Raw genomic sequence first — 19,137 nt, 5'->3', positions numbered from 1 at the left:
GTGACTTCATTTGTGCTCGACGCATATGGTCATGTTATTCCATGGAATGGTCTGGTTATGGCACTAAGCGTGAGGATAATTATTTTATAGACAAAGGTGCAAGAAATGAATTACAAAATATACAAATAGATCGACTAACAACAATAACAAAGTACTAGATAATTTTGAAAAAGAAAAAAAAAAGACGGAGCTTTGAATTAAGTTATTCTGAAAGAAGCTTTCGACCAGACTGAGCTGTAGTACCAAAACGTCGGGTAGCTGCTGGGATGATTCTTGACGGTGATATCACCTCAGCAAAGGAGAAATTGTATGAATCTATCCCTAAACGACTCTGTAACCACCCTTTGTTTCCAGAGAACCCGTCTGCTACAATCCAGGTGTTCTTAAAGCCTAGATTAGTTAGTGCTCTTGCTACTATTTTACCTGAATCAGAGTACCTATGTACACAAACAAAAACAAGAGCAGAATAAGAAAGAAGATAAAATGAACACCCTTTAGCTACCTATATATGATCAAAAGAGCTGAAATTTGGAAAGAATGATGAATGAGATCAAGCAAAGAACCCACGAGTCCAAGATGACGATGTTGGTGCCTTTGTTAACTCTCTTGAGATAAGCAATTTTCAAAGCCGCTATCTCAGCCTCTACTTTCTTCACATTTCTGACTAGGCCTTTCAATTTGCTTGGTAGTTCTTCCAAGCTGCAAAGTTAGGGGAGGCAACAGAATTCATTGTCAACATGCAGACAAAGCCACAAAAGGTACAAAAGGGTTGAGGCAAGTGCAACTCACGGAATAGCAATCAATTTGCTTTTGGCACTAGATGGAAGGCGAGGAATGCCAGCCTTGTCCTTTTCCTTCTCTGATCGAATATCGATCAGAAGGTGGTTCTTCGTAGAAACGAGATCAAGGGTTTGAGCAGGAGTGAGGGCACCTGAGTAGTACAACCATAGCACATTAGCTATTAGTACATCCATGTTATACAGACAGCTTCAGAACAAATATGTAGCCTCAAATGATGATAAAATTACGTATGTTAAGCCAAAACCGAAAACGTGCAATCTTTAAACTGGTTTATATCTTCCAAAGACTAAGTACTTGAATTGTAGAACTGCAATACAAGCAGTAAAACTCGCATTGTTGATTTATGGATTTTCTTGAAGCAATATCATATCACAATAAGCTTGTACTTACCTTTGTATCCTCTGAGGTTAAAAGAGATAGCAGACCAAATTGGAGGAAGAAGGAAGTATGTGAGGAATATTACTCCAGCAGTTCCAGCAATCACAACAGGATCCGCTGATGAAATGGTCTCGACAGTTGATGAAGCAATGGGTTTGGCATCTTGAATTACTTTGGTGGTCTGTCCTGCTGCATCACCTATCGTCTGGGACCAAATATATCACTCAATAAACATACTGAATTTAACAAACGGGCGAATAGTATACAAATCCACCTTATAAGTTATCTATTGCCAATACAGCAATTTACAATCTCAATTTCCCCACATTAAAGTATATGAAAATAGTTCGAATGTTCCACTAGTGATGAATGAGTCCATTTCATAGTGAACTCAATACAACTATACTTGCAACTGTTTTAAATGTTTAGATTTCACTGATGTTCTGAAAGTAGTCAGGCAATGGACATTGAATCCCCAATTAAAAGTTTCAAACCACACTAGCTACTTATCTCAAGTTAAAACTTAACAGGTTCCACTCAATTACAAGTAACTATGCACCAGAAATCAACTCCTAGACTAAGCTTTAATTCACTTTAAAACTGTGCAGATTATTGCAGCCATGGATGGCCTAGCTCAAAATAAGAGGAAATTGGAGCAAAGTAAAAACCTTTGCAGCATTGTAAACAGGCTCTGTGTCAATCCCGGAACTTTGAATTGCTTCTTGGGCTTTCTTTGAAACCTCAGAAATTGCAGGAGAAGCTATCTTCAGTGCTTGTTCTCCAGCCTGCTTAGCAATTGGCAATGCCACATCCATGCCAGGCTTCACTGCATTTAAAAAAGCTTCAAGAAAACGCTCTGTGTTAACAAAAACACTGGAACCCACTTGCTGAACTTGATCAATTGTCTGCTCCACCTATCAATTCAAGAAAAGAAGAAAGACAAATCCAACAAATGGGTGCCAAACAAAATCAAAGAAAAGTTAGAAAACAATTAGAAACACTCTAAATGAAAATGTTTTCATGCATGGGAATGGAATGTACTTACTTCAGTGAGGGAAGAGACTATTTGATCCTTGGAGAGGCTAAAGGCCTTGGCTTCAAAGGGAGAGGTGAAGAGAGCCAAGAGAGAGAGGGTAGTTGATGTTGGGAGTGATACAGAGATGGGTCTGAATTGGGGTTTGAAAGAAAATTTAGGTGTGGATGATGATGATGATGATGATGATGATGGTGAAGGAGAAGAAGGAGGAGGAAGAGAAATATGAGGTCTTGGGGTGACTGAAGCTCTGATGGCCATCTCCACTGCCATCTTTGCCACCTGAGCCTTTCAAAAAGTGGCACACACAAAGTTGAAAGTTCAGCGAGTGTGTTTCACTGTTTCTTTGGTTGATGTATCAAAATTCAAAAGGAATTTTATGTGATGAGAATTAAGTGGCCAAGATAAGGAACTTCAGCGGTTTCTATTATAGCCTCATAGGCTTAAGATATCTTATGTGGCATTTTCAGTAATATTTAATGCAACTCATACATCAAGCAATCTAGGTGGCCTGGCCTGCTTAATGCTTATATGGTAGTTGAAGTTCTGTTACTTTACTCAACTTTCAACTAATCGGAGATGCAGAATTCACTGATCACATTTTTATGTTAGAACAAAAAAGAACCCTTTAGGCTTTAACCTTGAAACCTCTATGTATTGATATGTTTATAAAATGAAATGGCAGTGTAAGGAATCAAACTAGACCTTTTAAGTGACCAGGGAGGCATATTTGGGCTTACTGGACAATATTTGATGAGTGTAATTCATACTGTTTTGCTGCTGCATCAGCTTAATTTCAGCAATTATGCAGGACAGTCTTCCTATGCTCCAGAAATTGCTCTATCTCAAGTCTCAACCCATTATATGAGACTAAAATCTGTATACAATCTGCATCACTTTACTAGAGTTGCTAATCGACCTATGCTACGATGATTATAAAACTACAATCTGTTACATAGCTAATCTACTTAAGCTAGGATGGTTATAAGACTATAATCTGTCTCCAATCTGCATATATAAGTTTGAGGACTAGAATTGCACTCTGCTAAACTAATTAGCATGGACTAATTCCTGTGTTTAATGGACCTCTAACTTCTCGTAAAAAAAAAAAATGGACCTCTAACTTCTTCCCTTTGCATACTTTTTTGTTGTATCAGACATTGTGACAGTTTGGAAAGGAATCAACTTCACATGTGGGACTATAGTACAAATAGTGTCTGTAAAATGATGTGACAACTTGTATGGTACAGTGTCTGTAAAATGATTTTTGTATGGTAGCTAGTATATATACTTACAATCATCAGCTTCTAGATTCAAATCTCATAACACAGAGTGGGACTCCAAAGAGGAAAGAGGACTGGACCGGGCTAGTTTTCAAGTTGGGCTTGCTATGGCAAATACACGAGAATTTTGGCCTTTTGGGAGCTGGAAGTTTCAATGTGTCAGAGAGATTTCCTCTCCTAATCAAAACTGATTGTATAACTGCACATCAGTTTTGATTTCTTGTAATCATAGCGTTCAATAGTGTTTATAGCATTTGTAACAGCTTGTAATCTTTATATTGAATACTGTTATAACTCTTGTAACAGTCAGTCATCTGTAAATTGTAATCCTACTAAATCAATTAAAACCATTTTCTACATGGTATCAGAGGTTTAGGTTACTTACCTTCATCGATCCTTCCTTCATCTTCTTCCTCAATTCTGTCTTCCTTCTTTCATGGCTGCCACCACTTCCTCTAATCCCTCTCCCAACACTGCTAGCTTCATCAAACTCACCAAAACAAATTACCTTGTCTGGCTGTGCCAAATCAAACCCTATCTTAAAGGGAATGATCTATGGGGCTATATGGATGGCTCCAAAACAGCTCCTCCACCTCTCATCACCTCAATCCCCACCAATGATCAACCCGCCACGCAAGAACCAAACCCTACATATGCAAAATGGGATAAGGAGGATCAATTAATCGTCAGCATTATCTCCACCACTCTCACAGAAAGTATTGCCTAGCTTACCATTGGTTATGACACATCAAAGGAGATTTGGGACTGCCTTGAGCATCACTTTGCCCAAAAGTCTGTAGCTAGTGCGGCCAATCTAAAGATGCAGCTCCTCGACCTCCATAAAGGCAACCAATCTGTTGATGAATATCTCCGCCATGCCAAATCAATTGTTGATGCCTTAGTCTCCATTAACAAGCATGTTCCTGAAGAGGACTTAGTCATTGCCACTCTCCATGGTCTCGGTCCCGATTATAGCATGCTCCGCACTGCCCTTAATCAAAAGCCTCTGCTCCTTGATTTCACTGAACTCCGGGGTCGAATTCTCTCCTTTGATGCCCAGCAATCTCGCATTGCTGAATCTCCTACGACAACTGCACTTTTCAATCAGATCCAAGCTCCTTCTGCCCGGCGTGATCACCGCTCCAACTCTGGTCACCCTTTTCCCACTAGCGGTCGTCCCAATAATGGCTGCTTCAAACGCAACCGTCAATACCAGCAGCCTGTTGCGTCTCCTTTTCATAAGCAACATGGGCCGTTTACCTCACCAGCATAGGCTTCTTGCCCCCCACCAAATGGCCTTCTTGGCCCAACACCCCGATGGTGCCCTAATTGCCACTCCAGTCAACATGGGCTTTCTCAATGCCCACACAGGTTTTCCAGCCCAAGTAATGCTGCTCCGTTTGCTGGAGTTCATTATGCTAACCCAAATTGGTACCCAGACACAAGTGCAACCCATCATATGACAGCTATGTCTATCAATAATCCTCAACCTTATGGTGGGCCTCATAATGTCTATATGGGTAATGGGGACTCAATGCCCGTTTCCCATATTGGTAACCTTCCCCTTTTATTAGGCTCTTCAAACTTCACTTTACAAAATGTTTTTCGTATTCCGTCTATTCCTAAAAATCTTATCTCTGTTGCTCATTTCACTACAGACAATCTTGTTTTCTTTCTTTTTGCTCCTGATTTCTATCAGATGCTTACGTACTGGTTGTCTCTTGTTTCAGGGCCCTTGTAAAGATGGCCTTTATCCACTCAATCTGTCCAACGTCTCCAGTCCTCCACAAGCCCTTGCTTCCGTTCACTCCATCTGGCACAATCGTTTGGGTCATCCGTCGTCCAATGTTTTAGCTCGTCTAGGTTCTATAATAAGTTCCAAATTGTCTTTTAATTCATTTTGTCATGCTTGTATACTTAGCAAATCTCACCAATTGCCTTTTTCCTCAAATAAAGAGACTACATGATCTTTATTCCATATTGTTCATAGTGATGTTTGGGCCTCATCTGTTGTTTTTGTTAGTGGTTTCAAATATTATGTTCTTTTTACCGACGAATTCTCATGTTACACTTGGATTTACCCCATGAGTCGCAAAAATGAAGTTCTCACTCATTTTCAAACCTTAGTTGCCATGATCCACAATCTTTTCCAACAAAAATGAATATGTTAATAATGCATTCTCTCATTATTGTAAATCCTTGGGAATTCAACAAAGATTTTCTTGCCCTCACACCAACAACAAAATGGCCTTGCCGAGCGCAAACACCGTTATATTGTCACTATGACTCGCAGTCTCCTTCTCACCTCTAGAGTCCCTCATCATCTTTGGGTTGAAGCTGTCTTAACCTCTATTTATCTTATTAATCTTCTTCCCACACCCACTCTTAATTGGGATACTCCACATACTCGTCTTTACGGTCATCCACCCTCTTATTCTTCCCTTCGGGTTTTTAGTTGTGCTTGTTTTCCTCATCTTCGGTCTTATGTCTCTGACAAATTTTCGGGTCGTAGTATTGAGTGTGTTTTTCTCAGTTACAGTCACAATACAACGACTGACACCTCTTCAGTTGATGTGGTGCAACATCACTCTGAGCCGCGTGTAGTAAACCTTCCCATCGATCCCGTTCCAACGCCACCTGCATCATCGCCGCCTCCGGCACTCCATGCCGCTCCAATTCAGACCTACCAGCGCCGCCGATTGCCACAGGCTCCATCATCCATCCCGACCTCCTCTACTCAGTCAGTGATTGATGCGACTGTTCCGCCACCTGCATTCTATTCGGCTGACGCTCCTTCGGCACCAACTGGTCCTCCGGCTGCCTCTCCTCCCCGTCCGGATCCTCCAACCTAGCCACCAGTTCAGCCCAGGCGAATGCGGCTTCAGAATGGCATTATGCAGCCTCGAGTCCGTACCGATGGCACTGACAAATACCCAATTCCTCGTGCTCTCCTCACTGCTATTGAATCGACTAAACCCACGTGCTACTCTCAAGCCTCCAAACATGCGGTATGGCGGGCTGCGATGGTTGATGAAATCAATGCTTTAATGAAGAATAATACTTGGACTCTGGTTCCCCTATCTCCATCACAGAACCTTGTAGGCTGCAAATGGGTATTCCGTGTGAAGCACAAACCAGATGGTACAATTGATCGCCACAAAGCCAGACTAATGGCCAAAGGGTTTCATCAACAAGCAGGTATCGACTATGCCCAAACCTTTGGCCCTGTGATTAAACCTATAACTATTCGTGTTGTGCTTTCTATTGCTGTGTCTAGAGGATGGTCTCTGCGTCAATTGGACGTTAAAAATGCCTTCATCCATGGATTTCTTCAAGAGGATGTATATATGACCCAACCACCAGGTTTCATTGACTCGTCTCGGCCTTCTCACGTTTGCAAGCTTAACAAGGCCCTCTACGGTCTCAAGTAAGCTCCGCGTGCATGGTTTCATCGTATGACATGCTTCTTATTATCTGTTGGATTTGTATAGAGTTTGGCTGATTTTTTCTCTGTTCATTTTTCGTCTTGAGTGTCATATCATTTAATTTATATTGTACGTTGATAATATAGTGGTCACCGGCAGTGATGATCGACTTTTACAGAGTTTTATTAATGCATTGGGTCGTGGTTTTGACACAAAGGACCTTAGTTCCCTACACTACTTTCTTGGTTTACAGGTCTCATCTCACAATAATGGGATTCATATCTGTTGATGTGTGAGTCATTATGTTGACATGTCAGTCATTATTAGTTGACGCGTGAGTCATCTAGAGAATATGTGTATTCAGTAGTTTCCTTATAGGAATTAGTTTCCTATACTAGATTGTACTAATGTGTAGTACAAGTATAGTACAATAGGGTTTTGTATATATATCCCTTACACAATTGTGAATAATATAGAAGAATTCTCACTCACAAATATTTTCTCAATATTTGACTTGGTATCAAAGCAAAGATCCGAGAGGACTTTGTCTCTTTGTTTTTCCCTTCATTCTTCTTTCCTCACACTCTACGGTAAGATTGTTCCTTCCTCGAATTCGAGGGTTAGGATTGTTTTCTGGTTTTTAGAAGGTTTACTGTTGTTTCTTGACTAGTCGATTAATCCCTCTCGACTTGTCAACTTACCTTCTATCTCAATTCCGCAGCACGATTGTTTCTGTTGGTATTCCAATGGCTGGCCCTGATACTCCACTTCTCGAAGGAGGGAATACCAGCAATTCCAGTATTCAGAAAGTTGAAGTTTCTGTTCAAAATCTGGATTCTTCCTCAGGTTCATTCGGAGGAGCAAAATTGAATGGACCTGGGAATTACAGAACATGGAAGAAGATGATTTCAACCCACCTTCGTGGAATCCACAAGATGGGTCATGTCACTGGTACCATTAAGGCACCGACGAATGATCAGAGTGAAGAATATGTCAAGTGGGAAGATGTTGATGGACTTGTACTGTCAATTCTGTACAAGGCCATGACTGATGAGGTGGTCCAATTGATCATTGGGTGTGATACGGCTGCAGAAGTTTGGAAGACGCTCAATGATCTCTATCTAAATGAATCTGACTTCTCTCAGATCTATGAGTTGTTGTGCAAGGCAACGAGGATGAAGCAGGATGGACAAGCGGTTTCAGTGTTTTACACTCAGCTGAAGAACGTTTGGGCTGAGATTGATCAGCGGCGACCAAACAAATTGAAGGATGCTGAGGATATAGCCTGGTATGTCAAGGAGAAGGAGTTGGAGCGTGTGCACCAGTTTCTCAGTGGATTAGATGCTAGACATGACAGTGCCAAGGGAGAGCTGCTACGTCGGCAAGAGTCTCCTTCCCTTATTGAGGCGTTTAACTACATCCGTAAGGATGAGTCTCAAAAGGATAGCGCAAGGGGAGTTATTTCTGAAATCTCTAGCCTGACAGTTCAAGCTAAGCCTTCACGGGCTCAAGGTCCACCTCCCGGCTTCACTGCACCACATTCAGGACTTCGTCCCATGACTCAGGCTCCTTCATCAGTAGCCAATTCTGGGTTGGTATGTCAGCATTGCAATCTACCTGGACATGTCAAGGAAACTTGCTATAAGCTAGTTGGGTATCCAACTGGATATTTCAGCAAGCCTAAGCCAACAGGACCTCGAGGGAAAGGAAAGGCAGCTGTCCATCTAGTTCAGAATTCGGAGTACCTTGGTATTGCAGGGCAAGATCATACCACAGGTAGAGTTGACAATCCTTCAGTATCAATGGTTGGTAGAGGTACTGGTAAGATTGGTATTGCTTTAAAAGTTTCAAACTTTGTAGGTTCAGATACTTGGATTATTGATTCTGGTGCTTCTGATCATATGACCTATGATAGGAAATACTTTATTAGTTTATCCACTCCTAGTGTGTCACATGTTATAAATGCAAATGGTGAGTCCTTCCCTGTCCTAGGCGTTGGGTCCATAAGAGTCACACCCACCTTAGTTTTACATGATGTCTTATATGTGCCTGACTTGTCTCATCATCTAATCTCGGTTCCCCAACTCAATACTCAATCCATGTGCTCTGTAACATTCTTTCCTATGTATGTTCTTTTTCAGGATCTTCTGACCAGGGAGGTAATCGGCAGGGGGTATCTGAGGGGAAGACTGTTTCATCTGGACCAAGCATATGCTGGGGAGAAGCCAAGGAAGACTGCATCAGTCGCTTTGACTTTGAATTCTAGAGAATTGAATGAAGTGTGGTTATGGCATAGACGCTTAGGGCATCCTTCTTTCAGTGTAATGCGTAAAACTATGCCCTCTTTATTTGTTGGCATTAATGAGTCTTCCTTACATTGTGAAACTTGTGTTTTGGCAAAAAATCATTGAGTCAGTTACCCATTGAGTCTTTCTAATAAAAGTTTCATTCCTTTTGAAATTATTCACTCTGATGTGTGGGGACCTTCCAAAGAACCCACTCTTTCTGGAATGCGTTATTTAGTTCTATTTATTGACGATTGTACTCGATTGTCATGGGTTGCATTGCTTAAGTCTAAGGATGCTGTATTCCCTGCATTTCAAGCATTTCAAAAAATGATTCAAACACAATTTAATGGCCTTATCAAGGTTTTTCATTCTGATAATGGGGGGGGGGGGGGGGGGGGAGTTTGTCAATAGTGTTTTCCAGGAGCACTTCCAAGAACAAGGCATAATTCATCAAACTACTTGTCCCTATACACCAGAGCAAAATGGTGTGTCAGAGCGTAAAAACCGTCATCTCTTAGACATAGCCCGAGCATTATTATTTGGTGCCCATATGCCCAAGTATCTATGGGGTGAAGCGGTCCAAACTGCATCCCACCTCATTAATCGTCTTCCTTCCAGTGTCCTTCAGGGGAGTATTCCCTTCGAAGTCTTGTCAACCCATGTCTCTATTCCTTCCTTCCATAACCTACCTGCCAGAGTCTTTGGATGTGTTGCCTTTGTCCACATACCAAAAAATCAGAGGTCAAAGTTGGATGCCCGGGCTCTGAAGTGTGTGTTTGTAGGCTATGGTTCTCATCAGAAAGGATATAAGTGTTATCACCCACCTACACGGAAGTTCTACATCACCATGGACGTGTCTTTCTATGAAGACATGTGCTATTTCTCCCCCACCAACAACTCTCTTCAGGGGGAGAATGAATTTTTTGAAGAGATGTATGTTGGTGGAGCATTGAAGAAGAATCAAGATGCAGAAGAAGAAAGCACTGCTAACATTCCAGAGTTGACAGGGGGAGTTGACATGGCAATCCCTAGACTTGAAGTCGTTAATGACCAGTCGACAGGGGGAGTTGACCTATCAGTCAAAGAAATCTTACAGTCGACTAATCAAGCAGTCGACCTATCAAAAAAAGGGGAGTTGACATGTCAATCCCCAGACAAGAAGACATCGACGTCGACCAATCGACTTCTGAAGTTGAAGAAGATTCTATACAGGCTTCCCCCTTACCTGATACCCCACCCCATAATGCTGAAATCTCTGGTCAAGAAGCTCTAACTCAGGTATGTCCAGTATCTTCATCTGGTAATCCAGTAGAGTCTGTCTCTTCTACATATGTGTTACCTAGTAGAACCACCCGCGGTCAACCAGCAAAAAGGTATGAACCTTCCATAACTGCTAAAGCCAAATATCCAGTAGCTAATTAACTTTGTGTCACACCATAGGTTATCCAAACCTTATGCATCATTTGTGAATCAAATATCCACTGTATCTGTACCTAACAAAGTGCAGGAGGCTATGGGAGACCCAAAGTGGGCCAAGGCAATGGAGGAAGAAATGGAGGCATTAGAGAAGAATCACACCTAGGAACTTGTACCACTACCTCGTGGAAAAAAGCCAGTTGGATGTAGGTGGGTCTTCACTGTGAAACATAATGCAGATGGCACAATAAGCAGATATAAGGCAAGGTTGGTGGCTAAAGGATTTACTCAGACGTACGGGATTGACTATGATGAGACTTTTGCTCCAGTAGCCAAGATGAATATTGTTCGAGTGTTATTGTCACTGGCAGCAAACCTGAATTGGCCACTCCATCAGTTTGATGTTAAGAATGCTTTCCTTCATGGAGAGCTAACTGAAGAAGTTTACATGAACTTACCTCCTGGTTATATACCTGACATACCAGGTGATATTGTGTGCAGGTTGAAGAAGTCCCTTTATGGACTGAAACAGTCACCCCGTGCATGGTTTGGCAGGTTTACTCAATCCATGAGACGCTTTGGATATAAGCAGAGCAATTCTGATCACACCTTGTTCCTGAAACACCAAAAGGGGAAGGTGACTGTGCTAATCATATATGTAGATGACATGGTGATTACAGGGAATGATCTAGCAGAAATTGAAAGCCTTGAGGAGAGGTTATCATCCGAATTTGAGATGAAGAATCTAGGTGACTTAAAGTATTTCTTGGGGATAAAGGTCGCCAGGGGGAGAGATGGTATCTTCTTATGTCAGAGAAAGTATGTGCTGGACCTCTTGGCAGAAACAGGCATGTTAGATTGTTGCCCAATTGATACTCCAATTGAGCAAAACCACAAACTGGCAGAATACCCTGATCAAGTTCCAACTGACAAACCTCGGTACCAAAGGTTAGTGGGACGTCTGATTTACTTATCACATACTAGACCTAATGTAGCCTATGCAGTTAGTGTTGTGAGTCAGTTTATGCACAATCCAAGTGAAAGACACATGGATGCGGTAGTGAGGATCTTGAAGTATTTGAAGTCTGCACCAGGAAAAGGTTTAATGTTCTCAAAACATCAACACCTTGATGTTAGTGGGTATACAGATGCTGATTGGGCTGGTTGTATCACAGACCGGAAGTCTACATCTGGCTACTTTACCTTTGTGGGAGGAAACCTGGTTACCTGGAGGAGCAAGAAACAGAAGGTTCTTGCAAGGTCAAGTGCTGAAGCTGAATATCGAGGTATGGCACATGGAGTGTGTGAACTCCTATGGTTACGTAATCTTCTCCGAGATTTGGGTTTTAAGCCTAAGTCAGCTATGCAGCTGTATTGTGACAACAAAGCTGCAATTGAAATCTCTCAAAATCCTGTGCAACATGATCGAACGAAGCATGTGGAAGTTGATCGACACTTCATTAAGGAAAAGCTGGACGCAAGGTTGATTACCTTTCCTTTTGTTCCTACTGAGGAACAATTAGCAGATATACTCACCAAAGCTGTATCCAGCAAGTTGTTCTATGACTCACTAGGCAAGTTGGGTCTTCGAGATGTTTATGCCCCAACTTGAGGGGGAGTGTTGACGTGTGAGTCATTATGTTGACATGTCAGTCATTATTAGTTGACGCGTGAGTCATCTAGAGAATATGTGTATTCAGTAGTTTCCTTATAGGAATTAGTTTCCTATACTAGATTGTACTAATGTGTAGTACAAGTATAGTACAATAGGGTTTTGTATATATATCCCTTACACAATTGTGAATAATATAGAAGAATTTTCACTCACAAATATTTTCTCAATATTTGACTAATCAACTCAAGTATGCTTATGATTTACTTGAGAAGCATGACATGCTGCTTAGTAAACCAGTTAGCACCCCCATGTCCGCAAAGGCGATTCTCACCTGCCACTGAGGGAGACTTCCTTCCCGATCCCTCAGTCTTCAGGGAAATTGTTGGTTCTTTGCAGTATTTGACCATCACACATCCTGACATTGCCTTTGCCGTCAACTCCATCTCTCAGTTCATGAGTCAGCCACACACCCCGCATTTGATTGCAGCCAAACGCATCCTTCGCTACATCAAAAGCACACTTGATCATGGCCTGTTCTTTAGACCTCATCACCAACCTGCTTATCTTGCTGCCTATGTTGATGCGGATTGGGTTGGATGTCCCGACTCTTGTCGTTCTACATCCGAATATCTTGTCTATCTTGGCACCAACTTGGTCTCTTGGAGTTCTAAAAAGCAGCCCACCGTTGCTCGTTCCAGCACTGTGTCCGAGTATCGTTCCTTGTCTCATGCTAGTGCTGAGTCCACTTGGTTAGCTTTCTTACTCTATGAGCTCGGTGCTAGAATTTAGTATCCTATAATATTGCATTGTGATAACCTTAGTGCTACATATATGGCCTCTAATTCCGTGTTTCATGCATGCACTAAGCATATTGAACTTGATTATCACTTTGTCCATGAGAAAATGGCTCTTGGAAGCCATCGTGTTTGCTTTGTTCCGTCTATTGATCAACCTGCAGACCTTCTCACCAAGCCTCTTCATAAGCACCGTCATGTCTTACTCACATGCAAACTTGTTCGTTCAAGACCGCCAAGTTTGAGGGAGGGTGTTAGAGAGATTTCCTCTCCTAATCAAAACTGATTGTATAATTGCACATCAGTTTTGATTTCTTGTAATCATAGCATTCAATAGTGTTTATAGCATTTGTAACTGCTTGTAATCTTTACATTAAATACTGTTATAACTCTTGTAACAGTCAGTCATATGTTAGCTATACATCATAAATTGTAATCCTACTAAATCAATGAAAACCATTTTCATCACAATTTTATAACAAACTTACAAAAGCTCAGGCTTTTCTTTTATTTCATATTGTTCTGATTTAAATCATATATATGTAGGCATTTGTGGACAGTCTAGCTTACTCATCTTTATGAAAGCAGTTATACTGAGAGCACTAAGCAGGTATAATTCTAGCTGCTCTATGTTTTCCTTCTTCTCTGGTTTTTCATCATATATATATAAGCACATATTTCTTACTAGCATGACATGAAGGTCTATATATAGGTATAGAAGAATTACACAAAACAATACTGCCTTGTTATATTAGAAGTGCCATGAGCCCATGAAAAATCAAGAATCACAGAAGCCAGTAAGTATAGATAATGGATTTTGATTATAAATGTCTACACATCAGCTAGATATATAGGCAAAAAAATAAGAGACAGAGAATTTATAACTATAAGAGTCTTGGTCTTCTCTTCATATGTAAATGGAATATGAGAATTGGAACAGTTTTCTATATATGTAATTCTGTATCACATGAGACTCAATTGTTAACCTTAAATTATGAGTCTTATGGCTAAAGTTTCAATCTTTATAAGAAACCTTAAGGAAGAAGTTTCATCACAAAACATAAAGCAAGAAAACCTTGCTATATAGCCTAGATATAAGAGAAGCCCCATGAAAATCAGACAAGCTAGTTATCATCATGTACAGTGGATTATGATGATGATCCATGTCTACAAAAGAGCAAGAATCAGAGGCAAAAACTAGAGAGTCAAAGAAAGGATATAGGTAAAAGCCTAAAAGGGCCTATCAGAGACTTAGAAAGTACATAAAGAATCCAACAAAAAAGGCTAAAAAGTTCTGATTAATTTTCAGATACAAGAATTCTGCAGGTACTCATTTAAATTTGAACAGCAAGTAAACCAAAGAAAACAGAACATGCATGCTCTGAATGAAGGAATTAAAAAAACATAAACCAGTATGTGACAAGGGAGTGTGACAAGTGCCAAACTTTGTGTTTTATAATTTGAAGCAATATCCTCACATGTTAGAAAGAAACACTGTAGGTTCTGTTTGTTTTGGGCTTTTGAGGTGTGAGTTTTGTTTCCAGGCAATTGGAGTTATACCACTTGGAGAATTAATTGGGGTGAACAGTGAGTTTAATACTTATATTATTCACAATAAACCTAGCTACTGTCGACACCTCACTGTTTAATTTGGACACTTATGCAACTGTACTTCTGCTAATATTCCATTCCAGATCATCAACCTCGCAGACTCTTCCTGTGAAAGTACTAAACCAACCCTAGATTTGCATGATGTAATTTGGAGCCACATCAATTATTGAAGGGATCTAGCCCCATTCATGAGGGAGAATTCCAAATAAATGATCTTTCTCAACCTTTTCTGCTGTGCCAAAACCCTTGGAATTAAACATCATATATATGTAGCTATTACATGTATGCATCCTACACTTTAATTTGGACCTATATAAAATGACAACCCAACTTAATTAGCTAGCTAGCTACTTTAAGTTTATTAACACTACTCAATGATATTTTTCTTTGTATTCTACCTTTCAAGTTCCCCATAATGGAAAAAATCTCTTACTTTAACCCATATATGTCATCAGAGTAATACTTATTAATTGAAATACTTCGAATCATTAACTTAGGATGATTAAGGTGAGACATAAAAATAGATATACAGTTTGATCTATATGACTTGGAACTATCTCATATTAAATTCTTGATAGGAATACAAGACTAAAGACACACTCGAACTGATTAAGAATTAGGAGGCTGCTAATCTATTAGGTACACAAATGAGGATGGCAATTAGTATATATTTATGCTAATTTGATTTGCATGCTTAGCTTCAGTACATATATACCGCTCACCCATTCCTTTCCATAATATTACACTCGATCTCTTTTTATTAAGTAATTAAATCGAGAACAAAACATTAATGCTTATCAACACCTCTTTTGGCGTTATGCAAACCAACTCAAGATTAGTTTAAAATTTCTACTTATTATAATGTTATCACTTGGGAAACAAACAGACCCTAATGAGACGGCCAACATGCCATTATCCCTGTCATCATTCTTATAGTACTCACTAACTCTATAATAATAGTGCAGATGCCTTCCCTTCCCTTTCACCAACTCTATATCATTCCAAAAAAATTAGCAAAGCTAAACCCAAACCCTTCTCTCCTACTCTCATGGACAGCCTACAGAGCTCAACACCAAACCAAAAAGAAACTTTCCATGAAAATAAAGAGAGTGGTTATACTAGTACTAGCGCGATCAAGGTTCCGAAAAAAGCAAAGATTAGTGGAAGGAGTTTCCTAGGAGTGAGACAAAGGCCATCAGGAAGATGGGTGGCTGAGATCAAGGACTCATCACAGAATCTGAGACTATGGTTAGGAACTTTTGATAGAGCAGAAGAGGCTGCATTGGCTTATGATAAGGCTGCAAGGGTTTTGAGAGGAAGGAATGCAAAGACCAACTTCCCATCATCTCATCAGCAGCATGGAATGAACTTCATGAATATACATGAAGAAAATTGCAACATATTGAAGAAGAATCCGCGGCTTTATCAGCTGCTTCAGCACGCGATCATGAAGAATCATGCAGCAATTGCAAGGTCCTCATCATCGTCGACGATCATAGGATCAAAGGGGGGTCAGTTTGATTCAAACAATAACTTTGATGCACTTGTTGAAGAAACTATAGTGTGCTCTTCATCAACAAGTACTGCTTCTGATGTTCAAGATCATGATGATTACCATTGCGCACTTTCGTTTGGTACTTCTAAGGTTTATTCTTCTGTTGTTGTTGCTCCTACCTTCAGTGCTACTTCATGATGATCGATGTGAAGAAAAAAAAGGTTATCAAGAGGCTTCCATAGTCACTTCATTAAGTTGCTTTGTGTTGAATCCTAGCATGTTTTGAGATAAATATGATGATCAAAGAAGAGAATAATAGTTAAATGTAGTCCTTGTGATTAATTGTGTTTTCTTTTTCTACTTTTGAAAATAATTATCGTGTGTTTTCTGCTGGGGAAATTTATTCACACATTGCTAAATACTAGATACACATCCCCTACTTAATCCACCACCTATTAACTTTTTTATTTTAAATTTTACTAGAAGCACAACCCCAAACTTCCTAAACTATCCTCATTCACAATACATGGTGTATGATTCTGTAAATACACAAGTTCAAATCTTGTGTCCCACACTCCTAATCAATTATCGACACCTTTTCTTTTTCTTATGAAATTAAACTTCTTAATTAAAAGAAGAGTGGTTCTATTCACACCTCCTCTATTAGTATTTGGACCTCATTCGATACTTTTTACCATAGAACTTCCAATTTAGTCCTTTGTTATTTTCTCTCTACAGCTCCTCTTATTCCTCTCTCTCTTCTCTCCTAAAATTTCAAGCTTGAAGAAAAATAAGGGAATCGGAATACACAATGGGATTTAATGATTAATTTCTTTAACTAAGTGAAGATATAATTGCAATCAAAATAAACAATGAATTGGCTCCTCCATTTTGTTTGATAAACACATTGACTTTTCTGATTAGATAGCTTAGATGCAGATTGCTTTTGCTCCAGGTATGATTTAATAGGTTTAAAAGGGGGTTGGTTTGATTCGAGAGATTGTACTGGAGTTTGATAATTTAAATAAAATGAGCAGATCGAGGAATAAGGTGTTAGGACTTAAGAAGAGAGAGTTCCAGCAATCATCCTATACCATATGAATTCAAGCATGCCGAAAAAATAATTCAATTAATTTTTAGGTTACAGAGAAATAATTTTATAAAAACTACAAATAAGAAACACCTCATATTTCTGGGGTTGAAAGAAATGAGAGCGAGGTTAGAGAGAAAGAAGGTGCACGCAGCCTTGAATGAAGAAATGGGAAAAGAATGAGATAATTTTTTTTTTTTAACTTAGAGGGGCAAAATAGGATTTTGAAATGTTCAAAAATGAGAGGAGGTCCAAATGCCAACTTTAGAGATTTGAATAGAAGCACTCATTAAAAGAACTATGTTTTTCACTTTTTCCGCCATCAAGGTCGTCCTCTGTCCCATCTGCTCCATGATCCACTATCAAATATCAAACAACATGGATCGTGAGTGGTCATGAGCAATCTTCCATGGAATGAGACGAGCAATATGTATACTTCTCTATTTGACTATTTTCAATCCATGAAACCCCTGATCTATGATATCACAAATAAAGTAGTCTTGATTTCAAGCAAACTCCAACTACCCAGATTGATAGTTATGGCTATATGGGCATAACTATCAATCTGGAAACGAAAATCAATTAAGCTCTCCACATCTACAACTTTCATGATTCTTCTACCATGAGCGGAAGGTGAAGAAAGAGAAGGACCCAATGTTATGCATAAGTGTTCGATACTCAGAATTCATTTGACTATGTTTGTATGGTGTTGTAGATGAGTTGTTAACTATTTGTAACTAGGCCTCTAAGTTTGCATATTCATTCATGTAGTGGAGAAGAAAACGCTAAAGCGAGCTAGTAAAATCCAACTATGTTTCTTTAATTTTGATATAAATGTCTCTTTTAGTAATTTGATGTACCCATAAAATCTGATGTTGGATGTATGGAAAAAGGAATGTGTATTTTTTTTTTTTTTTTTTTTTTTTTGAAATGGGGCTGGTGCGGCTGCCCTCAAGCCTTGATTAATGAAATTTCAGAATACATGGGGGGGGGACGTAGAGCCTGAACCCCAGATTACAATAAACATAAAGAGAACATCCGGAAATAATACCAGGATTCTCCATAAAAACTATGTATTCTAACAAGCACCAATTAGCAAAGAGTGCACGAATCGCTACTCTATTTGCTTTGACATAGCGGTGACATACCGGAAAGATAACTCTATAACGAAGAAGCATCATTACAAATAACACAGCTTTCCCACTATGTTGCCGCACGGAAATAAATCCGGCGACACTCAATTTCATCCTGCCACTAGGAGGTTGCGTCCATTTGATCAAACAAACAGATCGCCGCCTCGCTAGGCCAGACAAGGCACACAGAGTGTGCATTCCGGGACAACGCCCATTTCTCCCTACCAAAAAATAGTAGGGACTTATTTCCGGCATATAGCCGCATTTAAATAGTAACAATAGAAAATAATAAAACATAAAACAAAAGGAAGTTGAGCCCAGAGTCCAAGCCCAGGCCCAACCCCTGCTCAGCCCAGTCCAAAAATACAAGCTGCTGCTGTCACCTCGACACCGACCCGCAAGTTGGAACCAGTCCGTCCAAACACCGGCATCCAAACCGCCGGCTTAAGCAAAACCAGACCATCTCATCCTCTCTCCGTCCTTCCCAAAACGCCAGCGTACATCACTGCCATCCCCAACAACCCCTCTCCACAGGGCGGCTCCAAACGACACACACCAGATCGAAAAACTCCGATCCGATCTGGGCCGCTCAAAAACCGTCCTCGCACCACCAAGCAACGTCACCGCCGGCAATCCGCCTCCCTCTCCTTGTGAGATCGAACCTCGTCTTACCCAAATGCCGCCGAACCGGCTCTGGACTTCCCCGGCGATACCTCCTCGCGTTTTGGATGACGAAGCCGCCACAGAGCCTCCACTCCGACTGAGATTATTCCAT

General features: G+C 40.2%; 3 protein-coding genes across 3 annotated transcripts; 2 read left to right on the top strand and 1 right to left on the bottom strand.

The window, feature by feature from the left end:
* Positions 1-64: 64 nt before the first annotated feature.
* On the bottom strand, positions 65-2,605 carry LOC133707349 (calcium sensing receptor, chloroplastic). The gene is made up of 6 exons (XM_062132900.1): positions 2,225-2,605; positions 1,848-2,093; positions 1,192-1,384; positions 790-931; positions 568-699; positions 65-437 (listed from the first exon to the last, which is right to left on the bottom strand). Exons 1-6 carry the CDS (start codon positions 2,483-2,485, stop codon positions 203-205), a joined length of 1,209 nt encoding a protein of 402 aa, XP_061988884.1. The 5' UTR covers positions 2,486-2,605; the 3' UTR covers positions 65-202.
* Positions 2,606-12,512: 9,907 nt separating this feature from the next.
* Positions 12,513-13,028, top strand: LOC133745032 (uncharacterized mitochondrial protein AtMg00810-like). Its single transcript, XM_062173035.1, has one exon. It carries the CDS (start codon positions 12,513-12,515, stop codon positions 13,026-13,028), a length of 516 nt encoding a protein of 171 aa, XP_062029019.1.
* A 2,596-nt stretch (positions 13,029-15,624) lies between these two features.
* LOC133707395 (ethylene-responsive transcription factor ERN2-like) lies at positions 15,625-16,565 on the top strand. Its single transcript, XM_062132959.1, has one exon. It carries the CDS (start codon positions 15,693-15,695, stop codon positions 16,335-16,337), a length of 645 nt encoding a protein of 214 aa, XP_061988943.1. The 5' UTR covers positions 15,625-15,692; the 3' UTR covers positions 16,338-16,565.
* Positions 16,566-19,137: the final 2,572 nt, after the last annotated feature.

This window comes from Rosa rugosa, chromosome 4 (genome assembly GCF_958449725.1).
Source record: "Rosa rugosa chromosome 4, drRosRugo1.1, whole genome shotgun sequence".
Classification (NCBI taxonomy): Eukaryota; Viridiplantae; Streptophyta; class Magnoliopsida; order Rosales; family Rosaceae; genus Rosa; species Rosa rugosa.
Note: the sequence above shows the minus strand (reverse complement) of the source record. Positions and strands in the feature narration are given on the sequence as shown.

Coding starts and splice junctions, on each gene's coding strand:
- LOC133745032 (XM_062173035.1), top strand. CDS start 12,513: ATGACATGCTGCTTAGTAAACCAGTTAGCACCCCCATGTCCGCAAAGG.
- LOC133707349 (XM_062132900.1), bottom strand. CDS start 2,485: ATGGCAGTGGAGATGGCCATCAGAGCTTCAGTCACCCCAAGACCTCAT. Junction 1,385..1,847: donor CTGTTTACAATGCTGCAAAG/GTTTTTACTTTG, acceptor ATTTGGTCCCAG/ACGATAGGTGATGCAGCAGG. Junction 700..789: donor AGCAAATTGATTGCTATTCC/GTGAGTTGCACT, acceptor CTAACTTTGCAG/CTTGGAAGAACTACCAAGCA.
- LOC133707395 (XM_062132959.1), top strand. CDS start 15,693: ATGGACAGCCTACAGAGCTCAACACCAAACCAAAAAGAAACTTTCCAT.